The sequence below is a fragment of the Lagopus leucura genome, unplaced genomic scaffold, assembly GCF_019238085.1.
Source record: "Lagopus leucura isolate 7727_CA_CO unplaced genomic scaffold, USGS_WTPT01 Super-Scaffold_100002, whole genome shotgun sequence".
Classification (NCBI taxonomy): Eukaryota; Metazoa; Chordata; class Aves; order Galliformes; family Phasianidae; genus Lagopus; species Lagopus leucura.
Genome location: NW_024962263.1, coordinates 20,613,658 through 20,639,125, shown reverse-complemented (window position 1 = coordinate 20,639,125; position 25,468 = coordinate 20,613,658). Strand labels below are relative to the sequence as shown.

The 25,468-nt window shown below is 35.0% G+C and overlaps 1 protein-coding gene across 1 annotated transcript in view; it reads right to left on the bottom strand.

Moving 5' to 3' along the window:
* Positions 1 to 23,236, bottom strand: part of DNAH5 (dynein axonemal heavy chain 5) — a 105,489-nt gene extending 82,253 nt beyond the window's left edge. The window contains exons 1-17 of the mRNA XM_042869167.1: positions 23,180 to 23,236; positions 20,104 to 20,238; positions 18,396 to 18,485; positions 16,420 to 16,575; positions 15,603 to 15,824; positions 14,910 to 15,047; positions 13,530 to 13,706; positions 13,072 to 13,185; positions 12,059 to 12,166; positions 11,187 to 11,309; positions 9,244 to 9,459; positions 7,589 to 7,696; positions 6,847 to 6,932; positions 5,777 to 6,098; positions 3,098 to 3,304; positions 1,822 to 1,993; positions 405 to 550 (exon numbers count right to left, since the gene is read on the bottom strand). Of these exons, the coding sequence (XP_042725101.1) occupies positions 405 to 550; positions 1,822 to 1,993; positions 3,098 to 3,304; positions 5,777 to 6,098; positions 6,847 to 6,932; positions 7,589 to 7,696; positions 9,244 to 9,459; positions 11,187 to 11,309; positions 12,059 to 12,166; positions 13,072 to 13,185; positions 13,530 to 13,706; positions 14,910 to 15,047; positions 15,603 to 15,824; positions 16,420 to 16,575; positions 18,396 to 18,485; positions 20,104 to 20,238; positions 23,180 to 23,236 (2,577 nt within the window). The remainder of the gene's footprint in view (positions 1 to 404; positions 551 to 1,821; positions 1,994 to 3,097; positions 3,305 to 5,776; positions 6,099 to 6,846; positions 6,933 to 7,588; positions 7,697 to 9,243; positions 9,460 to 11,186; positions 11,310 to 12,058; positions 12,167 to 13,071; positions 13,186 to 13,529; positions 13,707 to 14,909; positions 15,048 to 15,602; positions 15,825 to 16,419; positions 16,576 to 18,395; positions 18,486 to 20,103; positions 20,239 to 23,179) is intronic.
* Between the last annotated feature and the right edge of the window lie 2,232 nt (positions 23,237 to 25,468).

Below are 25,468 nucleotides of genomic sequence, written 5' to 3'. Positions count from 1 at the left end.
CAATCATTTCCATAGTATTTACTCTCCCAGGAAACCAAGTGCACTTATTATGGAGCTATTCTCAAGCATCAGACAGGCAATTCTGTTATGTAAGGGCACTAACAAGCAAAAATGACCAAAAAAATACTATCACAAAAGAAAAGAACTTGAGTGGCATAAAAGCATAGACGAAATATCATGCAGAAGTTGGTTTGACATTAATAAATCCAGGAAAGAATGCCTCAGCTCAGATATCATAGCATTTTGTATTTTTGTTCCTATTTAATGTTCCAGTGAAAAAAACAACTGCAGATGTCCTTTCTCCATTTTCTCACCAATGCTGCAATTATTATATCTCATTTAAAAAAGGAAAATATGTTAATTTGAAATATTAAACACTTCTTTACGAAAATCTTATCTATAACCTTAGTCTTTTGGAGAAATTCCTCACAGCTCAGTGGTTCATCTTCTGGCAATTTACAGAGCGGCACACTACTCATTTCTTGAAGGACAGCATCAATACGAAATTCAATCAAGTCATTCACTCTATCAAGCAATAACTCCAGTTCAGCTTTTGAGGCAAAGAGAAGATTCAAAACAAGCTTAAAAGTTTGAAATAACAGTTTTGCAGAGCCCTGATTAAATTCATACTCAAACAAGATAACATATTCAATTTCATATTAATTTTACATCTTATCCATTTTATTTCAAACACCTAAACTTACATGGCAAGGTTCACCAGTGGACACATAACTAGTGTTTTGCACAATATATGCTCATCTAGTATATTCTGTACATATCCTAAAAGACAGTAGGCAAAAATTGCACACAAATATGTAAGATTAACTTGAAATATATGCATTTCAAACACAAACGGAAAAAAATAAAGACATCAAAACTCAACTGAGGCATTCCAGGAATACTACTCCTATAGCATGAATAAATTACCACTTATAGAACCCAATAGCAACAGAAATTTTTGATAAATAAAATGACCATCCTTCAAAAAATGTTAGAAACCAAATAATAGTTAAAGGACACCAATAACTAGAATTTTCAGTTTTATACCAATTCGCTTTCAATGCTGAAATTGAAATAACAGCAAGGTGCCTCTACCAGACTCAAACGACTTATGTTATTCAAAATTAAATTGAGTATAATGTCAGGCTAGCATCTGAAATGCATTTTAATTTGCCATTTCAACTAAAGAAAACTTCCGCTATGACTTACATCATTTTAAAAAACAATCTAAGTTGATGTAATAATAGAGATTAAGCAAAAGGAATTTAGCAGCTTCAGAAACAATACATATCAGTGCAATCTTACTAACAGAATAAAAGCTCATCTGTTTTCTAAAGCATGCACATCTTTTGGGGAAACAACATCAGTGTTAAAGAGACTCACTTAAAAAAAAAAGAAAATGTAATAGGAAAAGCTATTGAGCAGTAACAGTGACAACTCAGGGAAGATATTATTTCTTGAGAATTTTTATTGAAGAAACACAAGGATAGACTACAAAAAGTCTGAAACCTTGATATTATTAAAAAAAAAAAGAGGTATCTTTCTCTGATGTAAGAATATACAGGAACTTCTGCATACTACCTTATGCTTGGTTAAACCCTACTGCCATCTCATTCACATTAGTAAAAAATTTCAAACAGATGTCAGAAAATAAAAAAATAAAGATTTTTTTTAGAAGCAGAGTTTACATGAAGTAAAGGAGACAGGTGAATATTCTAATTACAATTAAGCAAAAATCATATAAATGGCAGTAGGCTTAATAATGAAATCTGCATTTGTACAGAAACAATCAGAAATTACTGAACGAGGCAAATGACTTACCTAGCTTGCTAAAAATTGTATCAATATATTTCTCAATATTCAATGATGTCCAGGTCAGTAACATCAGACCTGGCTGGATAGCATCATCTATATTTGCTAACCAAGGGATCATCAATCGTTCAACAGGGTGTTTTATTTTTAGTTTGATTCTTTTATACTCTGCTAGCATCATCTGAAAGAAACAGAGTATTAAAGCATTTTAATACACACTGTTCTAAACCTCTTCAAATACATACATTCATCGTGACTTAAGACAAAATTATTCCACATTACTGAAATTAGTGAGAAATAATAAAATTCTTCGGATTTTTTCCATTATTTTTGGCAAAAGTTCAAGGTTTGCTGCTTTTTACAATAGTGGAATTACTAATTCATAGGGAAATTCACCTTTTCTGATATAAAGAAGGATTTTTTTGTAAATATCTTACTCCCTAAATGGACGTTCCCAGAGAAAAAAAATCCCAAGAAAAAAATCATCTAAGTTAACTTTTCAGCGGTTTTATTAGAGCTGTCTTAAAAGAGCTTCAATATGGTGTTTAGTTTTAAAGGCCTCTTTAACCCACTGATCTATTTTCACATTTTGGAAGAAAATACCCTTGTAATAGCTTTATGATGTAACATGACACTTTTATCTCATTTCAGAATCAAGAAGCCCTTTGAAACTCTATTTTTCCAGACATGCTTTATCTTTGAATCTTTGTCTTCACTCATCTAGAACTTTGTCTGTTCACAGGGAGACAAAATGACCCAAAAGAATTACAGAATGAGAGAAGAGGAAGCTTTAGCTGCTCTATTTTAATCTCCTCTACAGACATTTACCTCTAACGCTGATGCAGGAACTATATTGTTACACGATGTCTGCCGGATCTTTTGAACTTTTTAAAAGCATGCCATCTGCTAACTATCCTCTTAAAACCAAGTGTATTGTTTGACTTGGAGTCAACGATAATTGACTCCATTGTTGGATGAGAGATAAACTGATTATCATTTAGAAAGCTAGCAATGGAGTGAGGCATCTTGTAAGTTCCTTTCCCTCCCCCTCTTCACCTCTTTCCCAAATTCTGCAATACTTTCCTAAACCTGTGCAACTTTTAAGCAACTTCACAGAACATGCAAAGCCTGGAAATTCATTTTAAAAATGTCTTAAGAAAGAAAAGAAAAAAACCCAACTTGTCAATATTGTCTTAATATTGATTTTTTTTTAATTCTCATGTGTGTAGAGCCAAGTCATTTTAACATATGCCATACATACATAAAACAACTAAAATGAACCCACCTGCAAATTGTGGACAATATTCTTATACCAGTCTCTCTTCTGTTGAATAGCACTTGCAAATGGCGGGATATCAAGGCACATGTGAGCCATGCAATCTGTTTCTCTAATTAAAGTTAATATTTGAGGGTCAAAATTCACAAATAACTCTTCTGTTTCTGGAGATTTTACCAAGAGAGCTGCCTGAAGTCTTGTTTTAGTTAATTCAATCTGCAGGAAACAAAGTCATCATTCCTGATAAGACAAGCTAATACAACAAAACACTTCGATTTGGAGGTAAATATCAATTTGGTACAAAGAGATCATAAAATCAGGTATTGCTGACAATCAAGATTGATACGGTGAATCAAAAATAAAACTGTTGATGCAATCTGTATGCACTCAAAAACCTAACAATGAAATGAACTTTCATCATCTGACAGACATTTTTTCTGTTGGGTTCCTGGATATCCTAAGTCCCATTCCATAAGGAAACATTAGATTCAAAACCATAGAGATTTTGACTTCAGTTCTCCTAAGTCTCATTTTCATAAAACTTAATGCACATTTTGAAAGCTGCGCACCTCCCTGACGAATTGAACTTAGACTTGGATAATTTCTTTAGACTTCTTTTATAACTGATTCCTGGTTTCTCCTTTAGCTCCTTTTCCATTATCTAACAGTTATATAACTCTGCAATCTTAACAGCTTTATAATCCCTAATTATATCAAACTTTCTGGGCAATTTGTGACCAAAAAAAAAAAAAGATTAAAATTCACATTCGTCATAATTCTTTTATTCTTAAAAGGGAAATCTAGTCACACTATAGATTTAGCTGTTTCATTTGGATACAACAATATCATTTGCCGTCCAGGTAACTAGAGGGGAGAAGATTCTTAAGAAGATCACTCATGGAAAATTTGGCTGACATCAGTCATTTCTTCCTGTTATGCCTGTTTTCAAGTTGTCCTTTTGCTGACATAACTTCAGCTCATTATTCACTTCTCAAATGCCATGCATCACTTTACTTTTAGTTGGAGATTGTTTTTAAGTAACAGTTTCAGAACCCATTGCTTTTTTCCATGCACTTCATCCTTCTCTATGTAATTCCCTGAAACTTTGCATCCTCTTTCCATGTCTAAAATACAGTTGACAATACTCCTTGATTCAACAGTTTCATATGTTACAATGCAATTTTACACAATTTTCAAGTTAACATCAAATGTTGTAAACAAAGTTGTCATGTTCTACCCACTGACAGCCAGTTACTCTGTACAACTGCCTTAAATGGCAACTGACTTTTTTCTCAAAATGTTCATCACCAGATCTTACTCAATTCTTCTCTGGGCTTTGGAAACTCACTAATCTTACTTTCACTTTCTTCCTCTCCCATTTATGTTTGTAAATGTGGGGTTTTTTTTAGGCAGTTCTCACTACTAAGATGTTACACACTGTTATCAAAAATCAGGGGTATGTTAAATGCAAGAATCTTACACTGTCATAGTACTATAGTAAATTTCACATCTTCTGTTAGTTTAATATGTCCGAGTAGAATTATGCATAGTATGAAAATTATGGCTTTAAAACTTATGCAGTAAAAAGAAGCAGATAAACAAAATGGTTGGTACTCACAAAAGGTTAAAAAATAAAAAGAGAAAAAGAAAGAGCCACTAAACCTATTTCCACTGAATAGAAGGATAAAAATGAGTATGCCACAGCCCTATTTCTACTGCATTTGTATTCTACGTATGACAGTTGCCCATCTCCCATTTTACTTTTGTTCAGGAGCAGAGCATGAGCTCCACCTTGTGTTCTCTGATATTTATGTCTACATCAGTCTGTACTTCAAAGCCTCAAAAAGAGACTACTGAGTAGGCAAGCACTATTTCAGGAGAAAGCCCCATGCATTGGTGTTAGATTGGACAAGAGACAGCAGAAGCTTCTGGCCTCAGATCTTCTAGTCTAAGACTAATTTTGAGAAAACTGATATTTATCAGCCTCAGAGTTCTTCATATTTTACAGAAGATGGAGTTCAGCTACAAGAACCTTCAAGAGAGTTTTTAGGAGATTTCGATTCCTTTCTTTTGATATTTAAGAGTCTGAGGCCAATTTTTCTACAGTGTGATTTTGCCAAGGCAACAGAGAAACTGCAGGAGAAAAACGTGTGTATAGCACAGTAGAAACTTGCAGAAATTTCAAAGCTAGAAAGTAGTGTCTGAAGAAGCCACCTGATAATACGAAGGCAGTCAGAGGTTCTACATACAAAAACCAAGAAATCGAATTGGTCAAATGAGATTTAGAAGTTAAGGCAAACCGTGTTTTCTGAAGAATATTATACTACAGTGTTCTACTTGAACAGATGTTTGACAGGAAGCAAATTGGTACAAAATACATTTGCATACTTAATATCTTATTAATTCTATGAGATGCTCTATTAGTTGAGACTGGATGCTTTTTATACACATCCCCACACTGAGGGCAAATGTGGATTATCACTTTAAAACATAAGAATCATACTTTTAAAGCCAGCTAAGCATACTTGACTATTAACCAGAGATTTCTTCGAACTGCTGCTACCCAGTGTTTTAGTGATGCCTAGCACAATCAGAATCCAGTCTGGTCTGCAAACCTAGATTGTACCATCAACAAAAACCTAGCATATTTTTAAAGAGAAAAATTTTAATCAAGATCAGCTATTTTACCTGCTGAAGCCATCCCCTGTGATAGATCACCTCAAATTCCATAAGAACTCTTGCTACTTTGTTGTAGTTGTGGATTATGCGCTTGCCATCCGGCGTTTGCAGAACAGCTGGCTGCTGCTGGAAAGAATCCATGGGCTGCTGGATCCTATGGAATAGGTGGCGTGCCCACAAGATCTTACCAGCTATTGGAGGCAGATTACGAGCCAGTGGAGGATCTTGCTTCTGCTTACTGTAGAGTTTACAGACTGCTTCTATGTCATATCCATAGTTTTGAAGGATTTTCTGATACTTTTCATTAATGCCAAGATTAGGGATTTGTAATCTGATTAGAAAAATAATAATTAGAACAATCATTGAAAAATTCAGAAATTCTTCTCATGCGTTGTTGGAACTTTTTCCCAGACAACCTTGCATTCATTTGAAAATAACTACTTTAGTAGCAGATTTTCCACTAAAGCTTGAACAAATACTGTCACAACGTGATTCCAAGCAACCAAGATTTAGGCCAGATGATAGAAGTTCCCAAGTAAGCCTACACATTTTCCATTTTGCCACTGTTTTCAAACACTGAACTAAAACTATGTGCAAACTGTAACCAATCTGCCACTAGCTGTCTATTCTACTAAGCAGAATACTGTTAAAAAAAAAAAAAAAAAAAAAAAATTGGTGCAAGAAAAATTGAGACTGCTTTGAAATAATCTGAATTTATCAAGACAAATTTTAACATTTCCTAACATAAGCATTCTAACAGATTAGTTTCGTTATTCAAGAAGAAAACTAAGGTAAATATGCTAACAGAACAAAGTTTTCCCATACATATGATAGTTTTAAAACATGAAGTCCATTCATTACATTTCTGATAACTAAAAATATATGGGTTTTTTTTTTATTAATCTACATAACTGAACAGACATCCCTTACCAGAGCTGAGCAGTAGATGGAGTGGAGATTAAATTGATTTTGCTTTGTATTTAAGGAGATACCTGTTCTATTTCCTGCTTTCTCACCATTCTCAAAGTATCATTTCCATTTTCTGGCAGAATTCCAACAAAGTAAATAGGACATAGTACCTTTCAAATTTCTTCAACATACACAGCGCTCTTTCAGTGTTCAGAATATTTTCAAAGGTGTTGTCCATAAAAGTCTTTAACTGATCCTGAAGGAGAGCAAATAATTCTATAGTAGACATAAGGCACGTACCTCAAATATACCAGGTGTGATTTTACATGATTTATAATGTATTACATTAGAACAAAGTTTAAGTGAAAGTTACTCAGTGAGTATCAATTTTCATTCTTTCCCATCCATTTCAAACAAAATACAGTCAACTTTCAAGGCATTTCCTTCCACTGTTCCCTCTGTAGCTATGCAACCAGAAAAGGCTTTTGAACCATCAAAGGTTCCACCATACTGGGACCCTAAAAGAATGCTGGCTTAACTCTTGGGCAGACAAAGCCAGTGAAGTGTTTCATTTAAATTTGCACTTAAACCCCTACACATTTCTTCCATCACTTTGTGAAATCAGAACAAAGGGAAAGTTAATTGTCTAAGCCATTTGTACTGTGTATTTCCATTCAACCAACTAAATCAAGCATTTTTATGTCAGTCTTCCCACTATTACATTCAAATAGAATAACAAGAAATCCTTGCCTATTCCCTGGTTTAAATGCTGGATAATAACCAGCATTCAAGTTATTTCTCAATTTCAGAATAGAAATCTTCAGATTTCCATAATTTTTCTGTGGTAACTCAGAGGTACTATTTTTTTCAGGAATTGTTAGTAAATTCAATTTTTTGATTGATAAAACCTACATGTAGATCATTTATCTCTTTGCAAAACTCTTCATAGTCTCGGTCAAAATCAGCCTTCCGTTGATCCAAGAAATTGTAATCCTTTTTCTTCATGATGTCAACAATATTCTAAATAGTTTTACAGAAAAACAGAATTATCACCATAAAATCGTCCCAAGAAACACATCGAAATATTTATGAATGTTTATGAGTTGTGCATACTTACATTTTAACTTAGTCATTAGTTATCTTTATTTGATGAGCAATATAAGCAAAAGACATAAATGACATACTTGCAGGAAACAATCTAGAGCAACAGCCATATGAATTCTAGTTTTTTTTTAATTTACTTTTGCTTTAAGTCAATTAGAATTGGCAGGATATTCAGACTTCCACTCCATAAAAGGCATTTGTTACCCACTGCTTCCCATTAAACATTTTCTCATGCAGGAGATCATTAGATTTATTTCAAAATTAACAGTTTATTTTCATAATAGTATTTTCTATGTCTCTAACTCATTTAATAGAAAAACAGACTATTTAAAAATCACAGTAAGGTGCAGCATGCTAATAGCCCATGTCTTATCATTCCTTCCTTCACATAGCTGCTGTTCGCTCTAATGAAAGCACATCTTAATCAGCATCTCCCATGAGCTGTACACACATTTAAAGATTTCTGATAATGAATCACTGTTCAGGTTGCTAGTAGTTTACTAGCAACTATAAAGTTCAACACATGTTCAGCACAGCAGACTTCTACCACTTTACCATAAGCCAACTGAGCCTCAATTTTATTACTTTGCTGTAAAGAAATATCCCAGGAAAAAAGTTTTGTTTTGTTTTGTTTTGTTTTAAAAAAAGGGGGTAATAAGATAAGTAACTTACAAAAGAAAAAGCCTAAACTTGGATAACTTTCCAGAGCAAACAAGCTATATCATTTCTTCCCCTCCCTCACCCTAAAAAATCTATGACTTAACACTTCGTTTCTTTCATGAAACACAAAGCTATTGGCAATGCTCTAGATGAGTAGAATTTTACATAAATTTAATGATCTGCTTTGCTGAAATAAAGCTATTTCTTTAATGAAATGGAGTAAATCTGAGAATCCAAGTTGTTTTGCTTTCTGTTTGTTAAAAATAACTTATTTCAAGAAATCAAAATTTGTTTGCAGGAATGCATCATTGAAACTGGACTGGATGTCATTTCACTTCAAGCTGTAAGGAAAATCTGACTGCAGCAACAGCCTCCAGAGTAACAGAACTGGCCTCTATGGCAGGCAATGACCAGGTGTCCCACGAGCAATGGGCCAGAGATGAAGTGGTCACAGTACACGTTCATAGCCAACAAAACACTGTTAAAGAGAAAAATGTTGTATATCTCACTTTTTTGTCTGACCATAACACAAAACTAGGGCACCAATTACTCTTCTTATAAATTCTTCCTATTTCATTGATTTTTCAATCAACTTTGATTTTAAAACAGCTCCTTCACAGGGCCACCTGCCCTTTTTCACATCCCAGTAATATTGTAATTCACATTACAATATTAACTATTTCCTAGCAATTTTAGCACTGCTTGCAGAATTATTTTCTCTCTTGATAAATGCTGATTTTCAAAATTATTTAACGTTTCAATTTCAAGTCAGATTGACATGATATCCAAAAGTTACTATGTACCTCATATTTTGTGATCATTTCTTCCAAACCTTCTATCTTAGACTCTTGTAGAACTGAGTAGGTTTTCATAGTATTGAAAATATCTATTATCTTTACCAGACGTCGGTTAAAGGTTTCAAATTTTCCAAAGATATACACCTCACTGAAATCAAACTGTCTTTCAGCTGAATTTTGCTCCAGAGTCTTCTTCATGTTACGAAAGCAGTTTTGATACTCCTAAAAATGAAGAAGTTCAAAGAAGAATTTCAAGCATGTAAAAAACATCAGGTAGAATAAAATTTATGCAGACAGATATGATCTCCTCTAATTCAACAATAAGTAGAATTTTGATCCATAAACAAACATTGCAACAGTACTATTTTGGGGTCACACAAATCAATAAACTGCATAGATGTATTTGTGCACTCCATCCTTAGTGTGGTATTTTCTTCCCTTCCTTTTAAAACAGGACATGCATCTACTGACCATCTAACATGACAAACCAGATTTCATTTTTCAGAGACTAAAAATTATGATTGTGTATTCAGCACTTTTACTAAGTAAATGTATTTCCAACATCACTTTTCAGAATAAATCTCTTCTGAAGCTAAAATGCTATTCCACTGCAACTTAAATTTTCCATTGTGCTTCATTAGCTGAGCACAAACTTAACTCCAAACTTGTTAAAATTAAATTATTCTCAAATTAAATAGGCAACAAACTTGCTGGAAATGGTTCTTTCAAGAGTAGTACTTCAAATACAAGCTCCATTATATTCCATGAAATATACGTATCAATAATCACAACTGACAGGTATTAATACAAAGGATTCAGATTTTTATTGATTTTATGAAAGCTTTTGGACTTGGTAATTATCAAAACCTAATCCCTCAACATATTTTAATCCCCAGATGAAAAATCTGTTACATCTTAATAGAAATATACACGTTTACAGTTTGTTCTGATGGTAAGAAATCATAAATTTATATTAATTTTTGCAATAACTATGAAAGACCTGTTGCTTCAGAAAGGTGTCAGGATAAAATTTTGTATTCATAAACGCATGTTATTATCAAGAAATGAAAAAGTAACAATAGAGAAAACCTGTTGTGAGCCTTCTGATACCTATAGGGAGGCTATTGAAAAGACAAAGCTAGTCTCTTTCCAGTAGAGTACAGACAGTGGCCACGAGACAGTGTGTAAACTGAAGCAGAAGAGGTGTTCTGACTGGTTGTTAAGGAGAAAATCCTTCACTCAAAGGAGAGTCAAGCAGTGGAAGATGTTGCCCAGAAAGGCTATGCAGATTCCAGCCTTGGAAAATTTCAAAGACAGGACTGAAGAAAGTCCTAGACAACCACATTTGAACTCATACTTGTTTCTGCCTTGGCTTAGAGTAAGAGATCGGCTTAGAGTAAGAGATCAGATTAGAAAACTGCTGAGGACCCTTTCAACCTGAATTAGCTAAATTCTAAAGGGTAAAAAAAAAAATCCCCAAATGATCATGGAATTGTTTTTAAAAAAAAGTGTAGCCTATATTCCCAATAAGTCTAGTCAACGCAAACAGCCAGATTTTTGTTTGTTACATCATCCTTTCTAAAGATATAGCCTGTTGATTTGTCTTCAGAAAACATTTAGCACAGCGAGGCTCTCTATTTTCATTTCTATTACATATATGAGAATAAGCTTTCTAGAGAAACTCAGATATAAAAAAAACAAGTAGACATCATTTAAGAAGCATAGTTAAGTTAGCTTAAGTATGGAAATCTGTGTTTCCAGAAAATAATCAGATACTGGACTAACTTTTCCATTAGCTCTAACAAAAACAACCCAGTGTCAAAGGACATTTTTCAGTTGCTTCGTTTTCCTTCATGATAACATTCCTTCCTTGTATAAAATTAACAGTTTTGCTAATCATGCACACTTAGATCTCAGTCAATATTCTGCTTTTCTCCTGCCGTACCTACCTGTTTAAGCCGAATGGCTGCACGTAGTTTTTCCATAACTCTGTCTGGAGGTTGATTCCAGATGGTGGCAGTATCATTGTTAGTGATATAAGATTTACATGCTGTGATCATCTGAGTGGTGACCTAAAAGCAGTTTTAACCTTGTGAAAAATCACTTCAAGACAAAGCACTTCTTACCCTCTTCTTACCCTTCTTTCAGTCTCATTCTACACCTCTTACTCCACTGGCCTAAGACCTGCAAATTAGCAACGCCAAACACCATCAACACAAACCACATGCCTTCCTTGCAGGATTCTGCCCGTAGATTACTGCGCTTCCACAGTGTCATTGGTTAGCTACATCCATCCATCCTAAACCTGAATACCTTGTAACAACCTTAAAATGGCATTGAGAGTAAAACTTTTTAAGATTTTGACATTTCTGAAACAAAAGATAAACCAAGGGTCCATGGGACCATGAAAATAACAAGTTGTCTCTCCAACTCTAGTTTATTCTGCAAGCAATCTAAAGGAGGTGGGAATATAAAGGTTATGTTAACATAAGCACTTTTGCAAAGCATTGTTTGTTGTAGGAAAAATCATTTTAATAAAAAAGTTCCTCAAATCTACTCATGTCAGGGTTGATATTAGCCCTGATTTTCAAGTAGCATGAGATGATTCTTACAATTCCATATTATTCCTAGTGAAATAAGTTCTAACTTCAAAGAAAGTTTATCATTATTCCCAAATCTCTCTACATTCAAAAAATAGCATTATACTGACCAATAGAAGAGCTCTTTAATCGCTTTTTCCCTTTGTATTCTCTCTCTCATTCAACCAACAACAACAACAAAAAAAAAAAAAATTGACAATTTTCACACTGTCTGCACCTACCTTCACAAACAATGAGGAGATCTTTTCAGAGGTATTGTAATACAGTGAGACACTCTGAATCATTTTAATTGCATTTATAAGTCCTGGAATAGCATCCACCATGGACACCTGCAAAGACACACACAGTATCTGAACTTAGCAAAATATTTCTGTTACCATACATTAGCTCAGCATCTATTTAGAGAGTCCAGGATAGTTATAAACACAGTATTTCTAATGTGTCTGACTCTTGTTTCCCTGGGCTTCTCCTGCAGTGAATCCTGTCCTACCCTCACCACCTCTACAAGTCCAATTTGGGGAAAATAATTTTGACGTCAGCTTGGCTGGAAGAACTCCAGCCAGTGAGATAAACGTGATAGTGACAAGGGCCTATTTCAAATTTGCAACATTGCATTAAGCCTCACGGCCTCTCAACGACTGAACAATTTCCTTACAGTACTGGTATTTATAACAAAATCTGCAATGGGGAGGACAGTGGAGATAAAATTCAACAGGCCCTGCTCAGTGCCAGTAGCAAGCATGTCTACTTGTGCTTTGTTCTGTATCTTTAACACACCAATCTTTCATTAGTGAACCTCCAATGCTGGACTCGGAATCACCAATGCAAAATAGTTTTATCATTATGCCACAATGGGAAATAAACAGACTGCATTGTGAGTCTGTACCAATAAGCCATAAACTGCCCTATAAATGTTAGCCTAAGCATAACCTGTACACCAACACAAAGAGAAAAACACAACCATCATCTTCTACAAAGTGTTTTGTTGTTTGTTTTTTTTTTTTAATTGTCAAATATTTTACTTGATCCCATAGCACAGAATCCAGTTTCACCATTAGACTGAAATCTTTTATAATCATTTCAGCCAACTTTCAGCATATCTGAACAGTCTCAAACTGAACATGCATAACTAAACTGCTAACTATGCAATTTATAGACTGATTCTATAAATGACAGACTGTTCATTTCAGTTGGCTCCAGAGATTAATGATGAGATTCTAAATGTTTTGCTTACAGGGTCCATGTTGTACAATGGGTCACAATGTTTTTCCAGGGAATAGAGATATCTCACATTATCTTTAGCTTCATTTACTGCATCTGTGATGCGAATGTCCAGCACTCTCCAATTCTAAGAACAGAAAGTTTGAAGAATAATAATTTTAAATGACATATTTCAAATACTATTTTGACCATGAAATTTTGAGATTATCCTTTTTCGTCAATAACCTTTAAATTAGTTCAAAAGCACAGATCTTGCACTTTAGACAAAGGGGCTTTCCAGTCGTTTGCAAGAAATTAAACTAGATCTATACTTTGTATATTTAAAGTGAGGAATATGTAAGACAGAGGAAAACAAAAGTCAAAGATACTTCAGTATTTTGTTCACCAGCAATATTATATACATTACCAAATTGAAGTAGGTTACACAGAAAATTTCTAGTCTTTACATCTGTCATAATTCAAAACAGAAACCTTCAGCAGCTTGGATTTAGCAGCAGTGAGCACCCCAAGCACTGCTTTCACATCTGAGCTCTTCAGCTGGTCCATAAGGTAGTTGAATTTAGACAATCTTTTTTTCCAGTAATCAAGCTCTGCTCGTGGTCCAAGGTTGTCAGCTTCCTTCCTCAACTGGTCATTTTCTGCAAGAATCTTTTATCATACAGTATTATTAGTGATTGACACTAATACTTTTATCTGTATGTGTGTATCTGTAAGTGTGGCTTAATTCATGATTTAATTCCCAGTATTAACTCCTGTGATAAATCACCTAGCCTAGCCACCACCTAATATACTCAGGCCTTTAATTTTGTCTAGCCTTCTTTTGTTTTGAGTTTTGAGTTTTGAGTTTCAAGTATTTCAAGAATGCTGGTACAGAAATTTTCTGCAAATAATCTACAAAGCTGGTTTTATAGTATGATTTTGACCATTAAATCTACTAGGAATTAAAAACCTATTTCTTGGCTAAGGTGAATCTTTCTAGTAGTCCATTTGTTCCAAGAGTATATTACAAAGTAGAGAGGAACCTCAGTAACCATAATATAACCACAGTCAGAATATTTTCTCTAATGCAGTATGGACAGACGGAAATTACAGTAAATGCTGAAGTATTAATAGGAAGGAGCATAATTACTGTGATCCTTATCTAGTGGGTACCACTATCATTACTCTGCTTTTCTACTTTTCTCCACCATCAACTGTTTCCCATTTCCAGAGAGATGGCATTGGTTTAAAAGGACCTTTAGTTTGACTCAATAATAGTAGTTCTTACAATAATTTGTTTGTAAAAATGATGAAGCCACAGTCGTAAGAGGAAATGCAAATTCAAGTCCCTTTGAAAACAAGACAACATGAGAACATGTCTATATTAATAAGTTATTATAAGCTTAAGTATAAATAAGGCTCTGCTTGCACATATCTCTCATTGTAGAAAAGGCTTACCTTTCCCCAAAAAATCAGAAAATAACTAGGACTTTTATATATGTATATACAAATAACTCTAACTTCTACTAATTAATTTTATCAGCACTTGTAAAAAGTACACTGACCTTACAGTATTTTAAACCATGTGAAGAGGTTTCATCAATGCATGGATGAAGCAATTAGTAATAACAGGGAAATAAGCCTCCAAATAAAACTGTACTTTCCATATAAAAATGGATGGAAAAAGCTCTTTGTAATATTATGATTTAGAAAAGAAAGCACACAAAATACGCCAAAAATAACTTAAGATAAAGGTATCAATCACATTTATCTTTATAGAAAGGTAGGTAGCTATATGCCAAAAGGATTAACTTCAACATCTGCTAATATGCATATCAGTCATATTTCACCTCTGTCCAGTGTATTATTTACCTGCTGAATCTGTTTGGACCATCCTTTCATGCAGACTTCTATTCTCTCAAGATCTTCTGTGCTGTTAGCAACCATCAGATAATCTGCAGGTCCTTTCAGATTCTTCAGATCATAAGTTTCACATTTCTTCAGACTGATCTACAACACAAGTTAAGGAACTCCAAAATGCTGAAATATTTGTGACAAATAATCCAGGAACTTTACACAAAGACTGATTTTCTTACTTGGGGTATCTCGTTTCATCTTCCCACTTCAATTTAAAGCAAACTGTTTTGAGCCTAGAACTGAACTCCAGAATCTGAACAACTCACCAACGCAGCAGCTGTGCTTCCTTGTCATTTCCTTCAAAAAGACTTAACAGTTGAAGTAACTGTTTGTTTTACGTTAATTGTCTTGGTATAAGAAAGGCCACCAAAGAACTGAATAGCTCAAAGGAACTGGCACCAGAATGAAAAAAAAAACAGAAGCAGCTGCAGAATTGTTAAAACCATAAACTTTCACAGATGCTAAAGCCACAGATCCACGTATATCAAGTTGTTGATGACAACAAGCAATATTTAGAAACACTGTTTCTTTTCACCAGCTTAACAAAAGCAATTTTACAAGTATTCTACAAAAACAGTAAATTTAAGAACTACAGACCAAGACATTTCACAGCTAGCTTGTTTCCCAGCTGCTGCTTGAATATATTACCTTCTCCAGCAGACTTTGCTGAGTTCCTGAGAGCACACTAACAAACGATTCAATGGAAGTGAGGAACTCTTTCTTAATATTGTCATTTTGTTGATGTTCACCAAGTCCAACCCAGCCATAATCTGTAATTCGTAAGGCTGGAACGAAGATTTCTAATATCAGCTGCTCAACACTTTTTAGTAAGCCATCTCGGCCTACATCCATCATATTAAAATTTACTTCCTGTAAAAGACATAAAATAAATATTAAAATGGAAAACAACATTTTGTTTTTTTTTCCCAGTCCTACAGCCTAAGCATCTCAAAAATTACAAGTATGTGTGAGTGCACTACTATTTCATGCAATAACAAGAATTCTTCTTAGCATGGCCTGTGAGATTTGCAGAGGGTCACAGTTTGTCATAAAAACTTCCAAAATATAATTTTATGAGACCTCTCTCACCGATAAAAAGTTGTTTGTGTACAACTTATTTATACACTCATAAAAATAAAAGCATTTTTGTTTGCTTAATGTAGAATCCAGTACTGCTTTAAAAACTTGATACTTAGGTGACCAGTTACTTTTCGTCACCTTGCATGATCACAAATTGTCATAGCATTATTTCATCACAATGATATACTTCAAATTGCTGCCACTGCACTGTGTCAGCTTTTCCATTCCCCTCCATTTTGCCCTGCATTTCATGTAGCCAAACTGTCCTTTTGCTCATTTCACCATGTAAAAGGCTGTCAACTTATGTGCTGAGAGTAAATACCCCAAGATGAAAAATAATTTTCAACAAGATTACATACAAAGAACAGTAGTCACTAACTCTCACCTGATAGATATTCTCAGCTGTGATGGCTTTCAGAACACTAGATCTAATGAAGAAAACACATACACCAGTTAAAGCAACTTCCTTCCCCTCTGTCACAAATACTTTAGGTTTCTTCTTCTTTGTCAAGTGAGAATTAATTCCTGGAAAGCTAAAATGCTCTGTAGGTTGAAATAAAACAAATATTTAATAAACACTTATCATTTATTCAAAGAAAAACTTTCTAAATTATGTATCTATGAGTCCCAGTTCCTTGGTGCTTCACCACAACTTCCCAGTGAATGCACACAGCACCGAGAGTCTCAGAGCACCATTAGAATTATTTCATCTCATTTTGTCATTTTCGTATCAAAAGCCTTTTCTTCCTATTCATTTATTAGTTTTCTGCTCACTCTAATAAAATGTTCAGGGTCAAGGTGCTCTTGCATAGCAATCCCTCTCTATCATGTAGTTGAAGATAATGCTCTATTGCTTAAAATAAAATAAAATAAAATGAATCAGCAAATATTGTTTACCTCAAATAAGCTGTTATCAACAGTCTATCCTTACGAAAATGCAGACCTAAGTCTAATGCAGAAAAAAATAGGAGCATTTCTGGAAACAAGGAGTGTCATGCCACAGAATATTCTTGGGGGAAAAAATAAATGAGGGAGCTACAAAGGGCTTTCCTGACCTTTCTTATTCCCCAAACATGAATATGCTGCTCACAGGTTTACACTGTTGGTAACAATTGTAAAGAATCACCAAGAAGTAGCAGTGTCTTTTCTTAAATTGTCTGGGTTTTGACCACATTATTTGTTTGTTAATGGTTTTCCAGCATTGCCTCAGAGAAAAATTCACATGTGCACACACATGCATATATTTTTCAGTGAACCACTGTAATAATAAAAAGATTTTTAAAAACAGTTGTTGGTATCTGTAATTAAAGGAAAATAGTCAACCAAGGCAAAATGTAACAGTGCCACTCCACCTTTCTTGTTCAGTCATATGATCTGAGTGGCAGAGATCCCCCATTTTGGATCACATGCCCATACATCTGTCCCCTCACTTCTGTTCATATAATCTTCCTCTTTCCCTTCTCCTGAAGAAGTTTCTTCTTTACTTTGCAAGTACATCGCCTAAATAGTTTTGACTTGGAGATTTTTACAAATTTGATTTATTGTTAATTAACACAAACTTTCACAATCCTTGCACTTCAGTAATTTCAAAGGCCAGACCATCAACAGTAATTCATTTTCAGGACATCTCCGTGATGTATAAAGATACAGTAGATAATCTGTGATGTCTTCAGAAGAGATGCGCTGTTACTGAAAACTGTGTTAGAAGCCGTTGAGCCACAAACTAAAAGTCACACTCAAAACATTGCAAAAATGTGATCAGGTGCGTTTCTCAGGCAAACACAGACATACTGAGAACTTCAGCAATCAGGATGGCTTCCATATATTCAAAGACAGATCTCTAAAATAAAAAATAGATACTTCACACCCTGGAAAAGCTGACTCTCCTCAACTCTTCGGAAGTACAGTGGGCTTTCCCTGAGATGGGTTTCATTCATAGCTGTTCCCAAAGATGTGCCAAATTTAAGCAGAACTAGCTCCAGCACAGACCAGCACTGAGAGAAGTCTGTTCCAGATTACTCTGTGTTTGGTTATTGTATAGCCAGAACTACCCTTCCTTCTCATAGCAAGGAATGGGCACAGTTAGGTATCTGAACTCTTTTCCTGCAACAGTGTTAACGTCAGCTATGTCTTTTCTTGTACATCCAGGGTAAACAAGCGAGGCTCTAAAGACCCACATAGAAGTGCACTAATAAGCTCCAGTAATTCATCAGTCCTTATTTCATGAGCAAGGACAGGTATTCCTGAGTGACCAAACTTGACTCGCTTTAAGCCCCAATAAATAAAAACATCAGCTTTTTTTTTTTAATTTGCACACCTGCTCAGAAGAAACACAACATGTTTCAGTAAACCCTATGTAGCTTTACCCGTATCAGTTGCCTCCACATCTTGATAGTAGAAAATCAGATGGCGCAGACCTCCTGGGTCCAAGAATTTGTCAATGCGCTCTATCTGTTTGAGATGATGTGAAAGTATTTATGCCTGGCATATCCACTACAAAAATTTTACATGATCAAATTTTTAACAAAAAGTGCTTATAAATACATATCACATTACCAATGCCTAGTACTAATATTACATCAGGATCAGTTACTGCCTTTTCGAAGAAAAAAAAAAAAGGAGCAAGTTTTTTCCTTCAGTAGCACACACTACTTAAGTATTTTGATTTTTTTTTTCTTTGCTGAACATGGTTCAGTATAGTCAGGCCACACTCCTATTTATTGAAACCACTTATGCACATACTGCACACCATCTCTCAGAGGGCATTTCTCCATTTGTCAAAGTGCAGCAGCAACTCACTGAAGTCCTTCCCCCATTTTATTCTTGCCATCATTCAGCTAAACAGCTGAAAACAGAGAGCATACATTCCATAACATAGCAACAGAGAAAGCCCATGTTTATTTATACTTTAAGCATCATGCAAATTTTGCAGTTCTCCATCAACCTCAGGCTGTCATCAGTCTTCCTTGAGCTATACATTGGTAGTGCAGTCCAGGAATCTCATGTATAGGCTACACAGGACTTGGAAGAAAGTTAATTGCTCTATGTTCAGGAAATTTTGGCTGAACCCTCCAGGAAGGTCAGAACAACTAATAAAATTGTTAAACAAAGTGTAATAGCTTTACTCAAGAATATTTTCCAAGTATAATAGCTGGAAATATTTTCTTCATTGATAATTATTCTCAGGCAATAAAATTTTTCAGGAAATCCACCCAGAGATAAAATGCCAAAAGGTTGAAACAAGTTCTGTGCTTTAACTTGAGACAGTGTTCAGCACAGCTCATTATCCTGTCTCATACAGAATCACAGAATTGTTGGAAAGGACGTTATTAGGTTAAGCTCGTTTTTTGCCAATAATAGCTCTGCTCATCCAAAGCCTTGCCGAAGCTGAGTCTCAAAAGTCTCCAAGGACAGAACTACTTGGGTAACCTACTACCATGCCAATTTACATTCCTGGTGAAGAAGGATCTCTAAGTTGCACAACCTGCAATTTGTGGCTATTGCCCCTAGTTACATGTTCTGCCACTGCTGAGAACAGTTCAGCTCCATCTGTAACTACTCTTCAAACAATTGCAGGCAACCACTTGACAGCCCTTCAATCACTTGTTCTTGCTCTTCTCATACTTCACACGCTTTATGTCCCTGACCATCTTCGTAGTCTTCCACTGGATCTTTCAGTATATTCATACTGAAATGAGAATATCTACATTTTAAAACTTAAGTTTAAAAACAAAGTGATTTATTTTCAAATCACAAAATATATGCATCTCCAATGCATATAATACTTACCTAGTAACAACACAAACACTTATGTCTTTAGTGGGATCGCTAGCCAGCCTATTTTGTCAAGTAGTTTTCCACTGATTTAATTCCCTAAACTAGTTCACAGTATAGTCTCACAAATGCTGGTAGCAGTCTAGTGAAAACAACATTAATATGCAGCCTAGCACAGACAGCACTCTCCTGCATCTGTGAAACCACAGTCTGGCAACTATCTCACTAAGTATTCAATGGTGGCATCAATTTTAAAGCACCCTCTGATCTTCACTTAGCAAATTAATCAGATTACCTGATTACCATCAAGAATAGCTTCTTCTATTTCTGCTTTGTCGAGATTCACACAAGTGGCAACAATATCCAGTAAGTAATCATGCCTGTCATCCAGTCGAGCACGCTTAGCCTCCCTTTCCTCCTTCAGCTTTTGCTGTTATAAAACACAAAGTGTTTTGAATTACTCAAAAATCACGATTTTGAAGACAAATATAAGGAAAATCTTGGAATTTATTTTAAAAATGAACAGTATTGCATCTTCCATACTTGTGGTTTAAAATTTTAGGCACTTAAATTTTTAGAAGCAGACTGTTGCAATTTTGCATATGATTTCCTGAGTTCTATTATCATATTTATCATAACATTTTTATCACTGGCCTTTTATACAGTATTACTTATTTGTTGAAAGCCTCTCTAGGGGGGAAAAAAAATGGTATTTTATAAGTACAGCTCCATTACCCTGCTAGTCATCTTCAATACAATTCAAGCTTTTGGCTTTTCTGTCTATTGACATAGCACCACCAAATCAACACAGGATTGTGACCCGTATTTGTTACTTGTGGAAGATATCATAAGTGTTTACCAACAAAGATAAACGCTGCTGGAGGAAGCTAAGATTTCATGCATTATCTCTTAATATAATTAGAAGTAGAACAAGCAACTAGCCTCAAGGTACTCAAGTGTTTATAAATGTGCTTAACTATTGCTATTATACCATACTTCAGGCAGTATACCTACTCTTCTAATTAAATTGAATTCCCATATGTAAGACACCTCATTATATTGCAGACAAAATAGCCTTCTGGAATAGTTACTGCTACTATTGTGCTTGTGGATTACAAGATTTAATATAATTTCATTTTCCAAAAAAAATTTAGAATTAAGTTCCATTGGTATTAAGTTCAATCTTTATTTCCTTGATGACTGTCAAAAATCTAGTAACTGTAAGGAGTATGCACAAGTGACTTATCTACAGGCTTCTGCAGAGTTAATAGGACCTGCATAGCACACTTTATACCATTAAGTAAATTTCTTTGTTACTTCCTGAAGGAATTTTCAGATATTTGCTAAACTCATAACTGCTAGGATATCTGCATAAACACTAAACGTACTGGAAATGTTTCTCCAGGTTAATGACAAATATACAAATAGCATTTCTCACACAGATATGCCTGAAGAATGCGTAGTACATTAATTTGTATACATATTTTATGTTTTTTTAGCTGTGTTTTAGATGTAGGCCTTGCCTATATCTCAGAGAAGGAATGAAATTTTTCTGCTAATTAGATACAAAAAGCAACCTTTTTTGGCCAAATCTGTTCACAAGAGCTTTGCTATTTCAACAGCTTCAGCACAACTGGCTGTGCACCTTGAGCATGGAAAAATATAAGCACTAAGCCAATTAGTTTCTCTTTAATTCACAAAAACTTATTTGTATTTTGCTCAAAATACAGTCAGATTAATTTTTGTACTCTGCAATGTTTTCAGTACAGAGTTCCAGATACACTGCAGCAAATAGAATTCATCATACACAGGTTATCAGTTCCCCCATAGGCATAAACTTTCATATGCTCACAGCCTCCACTCCTCCTCCAAGCTGCTGTTTATGAGCTAAAATCATGAGCATCTTCTCAAACTAGAAAATCATGTCTTGGTATTAATTTCAGTTCTTTCAACATTTTCTAATTCAGTCCTATAATTGCAGTCTCCCAAGTCCTACAGCATTTCTTTTAACTGTTGTATATAGGAGTTCACATAGAATTAAACAATATATGATGTCTGATAATTTTCTAATATATCATAAATCTCTAAAAGACCAATTAACCTTCCCTAGAGAACACAGGCAATTACGAACAAGATAGTAAAGCTACAGTTCTCAATAGACTAAGACAAACTTGCACTTATCATGTGCCACTTTTGTAAGGCATTTGCATTGTTCTGGTGGATATCTCTCTACTTAATGTTAGTTACATGCATTTTTTCCCTGATAAATTTTTTTCCCTGATAATTTTCTACAATACAGTTCAAGAACACACAGTCTGTCTGTCATGCTTCCATATCTTGATGCTCACCATCAAATTCCCTCGGTTGCAGAGCCCACACTTGCTTTGTTGTCAAATGCAGCAAGAAAATGTTTATTGTACTATAGTGTACTAAAACACTGGTGATTTTATAGCACTGAAACAATCAGGACAAGATTTAGGTATCAATACTACAAACACATGAAAGGGTGTTCTGAAATTAATGCCTACTATATTACGATGTTGGCCCACAATGTCAGAGGCAGATATTGGTGGTAAGGCAGAAGAGACTGAACCTTCCCACCAGTATTCCATTACATTTTGTTATCAGGACAAACGGCAGTAGAGGGACAGTCTGACAGAATGGCATATGACATGGAAGTGCAGATGGAGCAAAGGCATGTCACTGAATTCCTCCATGCAAAAAAAGTAGCGCCAATGAACATTTATGGAGCCAAACAATGGATGCAAGAGCACTGAGGCTGTGGGTGGTGCATTTCAGCAGTGGCAACAGCAACAGTGGATCACTTCTCCTGGAGCAGATTTTTGTGAGTGTGGCACGCAGGTTTCTGTTCATGGTTGATGAAAAAGCATAGCTAACGGTTGTAACTATGTTGAAAAATAGGGTTTTGCAGCTAAGAATTTGCTTTATCAAACAGTGTTTCAAACACTGTTATTGTGCTCTCTGTATCTGTTGTAGCTTCAAAGGAAATAAATAGCAAGCATTACTTTTGAAGCAATCAATGTACAAATACCTGAGCACAAACTTGCCTTTCCAAACAAACTGTGCAACTAAGCCTTGGTTGATATCCTACCAATTAAATTATCAGACTGGCTGATCCATTTACAAGACTAGACAAACAAGAGAACACCTATCTTTGACATACACCTATCCCAAATGCTATATCTTGCTTTAAAAAACAAAGTCTAATTAGAGTGTTTTATGAAATTAATACCATCCACTTACACTATTTTAAAACAGACATTAAAACAGACCTTCTACCCCAATTTAAGCATTTACTCAAGCTGCATGGTTACTAGTCTGGACCTAATCCACAGTTCTGTTTTCCTTACCTTTATAACTCTGCCAATGCTCTGCTTCCAAAGTTGCTTTCTTCCAGCTCTAAACATTGTACTATCTGATATAAACATCTATTTTCAACATAAGCCTTAAACTATGATACAAGATTCTTCATTCATCATTTTGCACTCTCCCCCCAGCCTTTTGTTCATATTTCTTTCATTCCTGTTCTGTAGGAACACCAAAAAACACCTAGAAAATACAGTAGACCTAAAAGGTTAACAATTACTAAGATTAGCACTGCATCTTTCTTTTTTTTCCCCTCAATTTAGTTCTAACATGCATTTAAAAGACTGAACTGAGAAACTAGAGAATATACTGCCTGCGGATCTGCAGTTGAAAACCACTGCTACCAACCTAGCGTTGTTAAGGTGATATTGTTTGTATATAAACACCACTTAATACAATTCATCATGCTCAAGGGCAACATAACCATTTGCAAAAGTCAATATCTGATTTGTGTTTAGGCTTCTTAAGTAATCCTCATGTCAACAGACATCTCTGTTTCCTTGTCACAGGCGATTGTTTAAATATATAGCAACAGCAGTCAAGCAGCTTTCAAATAGCTATTACCTACAGACTACTAAACTACCAAATCTTTATTCATAGTTTTTATACAAGCACACTCAGTCTCAATTATTTTTCAGTTGCACAGTGGGTGCTTAATGAAAATATTTTTCTTCAGCAATGAATATTGGCTTTTTTCTTCTCAAAATCACTTCAATTTTTTCCACTTCAGTGACAGAATCCAAATCTGATGTCGTGAAAATTCCAAGCAAAACAAGATAATCATCCAATATGAGAAACAAGAAGGCCCTTTCTTTTTTTTTTTTTTTTTTTTTTTTTCTAACAGCTATTTCAGGCTTAAAACGCTTCTAAATATTTTTCCCCCTACTGATATCAGTGTGAATCACATTTACAATCGTTCAACAGCCTCCTTATTGATAACATTTTCACGAATAAAAGCCATTTTCCTTGCATTACCTGAATTTCTTTGCAATTTTCCTCATCTACTACAGTCAAATCAGATTTATATATTGATAGATACATAGACATATTTGAAAGAGAAAGATCTAAAAGAAATGCACTTTGTGTAAAATTAAACATTCATTCTCTAAACTCTTTATGGTCTCTCTTAATATTAAAGATGTTACTAAATATTACACAGTGAATTGATTCCTGGATATATTTGAGATTACTGAAGAATTATTTTATTTTGCGTGTGATTTCTAATGTAAAAAAATCAGCCCAACAGTCTGAACTTGCATCAAGAGAAGTTATCCCAAGAAAAACATCTCTCAAAGAAGAACCTAAGAAAGTAGAGATTTTCATAAAATGATGTAAGGTCATAGCAGCTACCTTAAAGAAACAAACAAACAAACAAAAAAACATTAGGATATTTGTATATAATCCAGTCTCCTACACAACAAAAGTACAATTAGAGAGGGGTAGCCGAGACAAGCATGCAGTTGAGTTTTGAATAGATCCAAGGATGGAGATTTTACAATTTCTCCAGTGGTATCTGACCATCCAACATGAAGACCATTCTCATACATCTAACTGGAATTTCCTCTATTTCAGCTTACATCTTGTTGACTCATATTACCTTGCATGTTCATTAAAAGCCCAGCTGTGTCTGCACTCTGCCTTTAAAGGTAGACGGGAATACAATCTCCCTTACTCCTTTTTTCCTAGTGCAGAACAAAGCCAGTTCTCTCAACATCTTCTCATATATCATATACTCCCGTATCCTGGTCATGACACACTGCCAAACTTGCTCTATCAACCTGTTGGCTGTTTCAACCCAGCCTGTGGCACCTTTGCTGCAAGGTGCATTATTGGCTCACGTTCAAGGCAAGTCCTTCTCTGTAAACCTGGCATATAGCAAGCTGGCCACTAACATGTACTGTCATACATGATCATTCCATCCTTGCAGGACTTAGTATTTGCTTATGTTGAATTTCTTGAGGTTTCTCTAAATCTATTCTCAAGCCTGTCCAGCAGCCATGCTCTTTGGTACATCACCCCCCTCCAGTTTGATACCATCAGAGTCACAGCGTGCTCTGTCCCATAATTAAATTAACTTTCAAAGGCACTAAACAATATGAGCTTCAGTATCATCCCTGAGAGTTCACTAGTAACTCGCCATCAGCTTGGCTTTGGTACCACCTGCATGCCAGCCAATTTTCCACCTAAATTAGCTCAATTAGCACTTAAATCACCAGTTTGACTTTAAGGATGCTAAGGGATACCACATCAGACACCTTGCTAGACTTAAGACA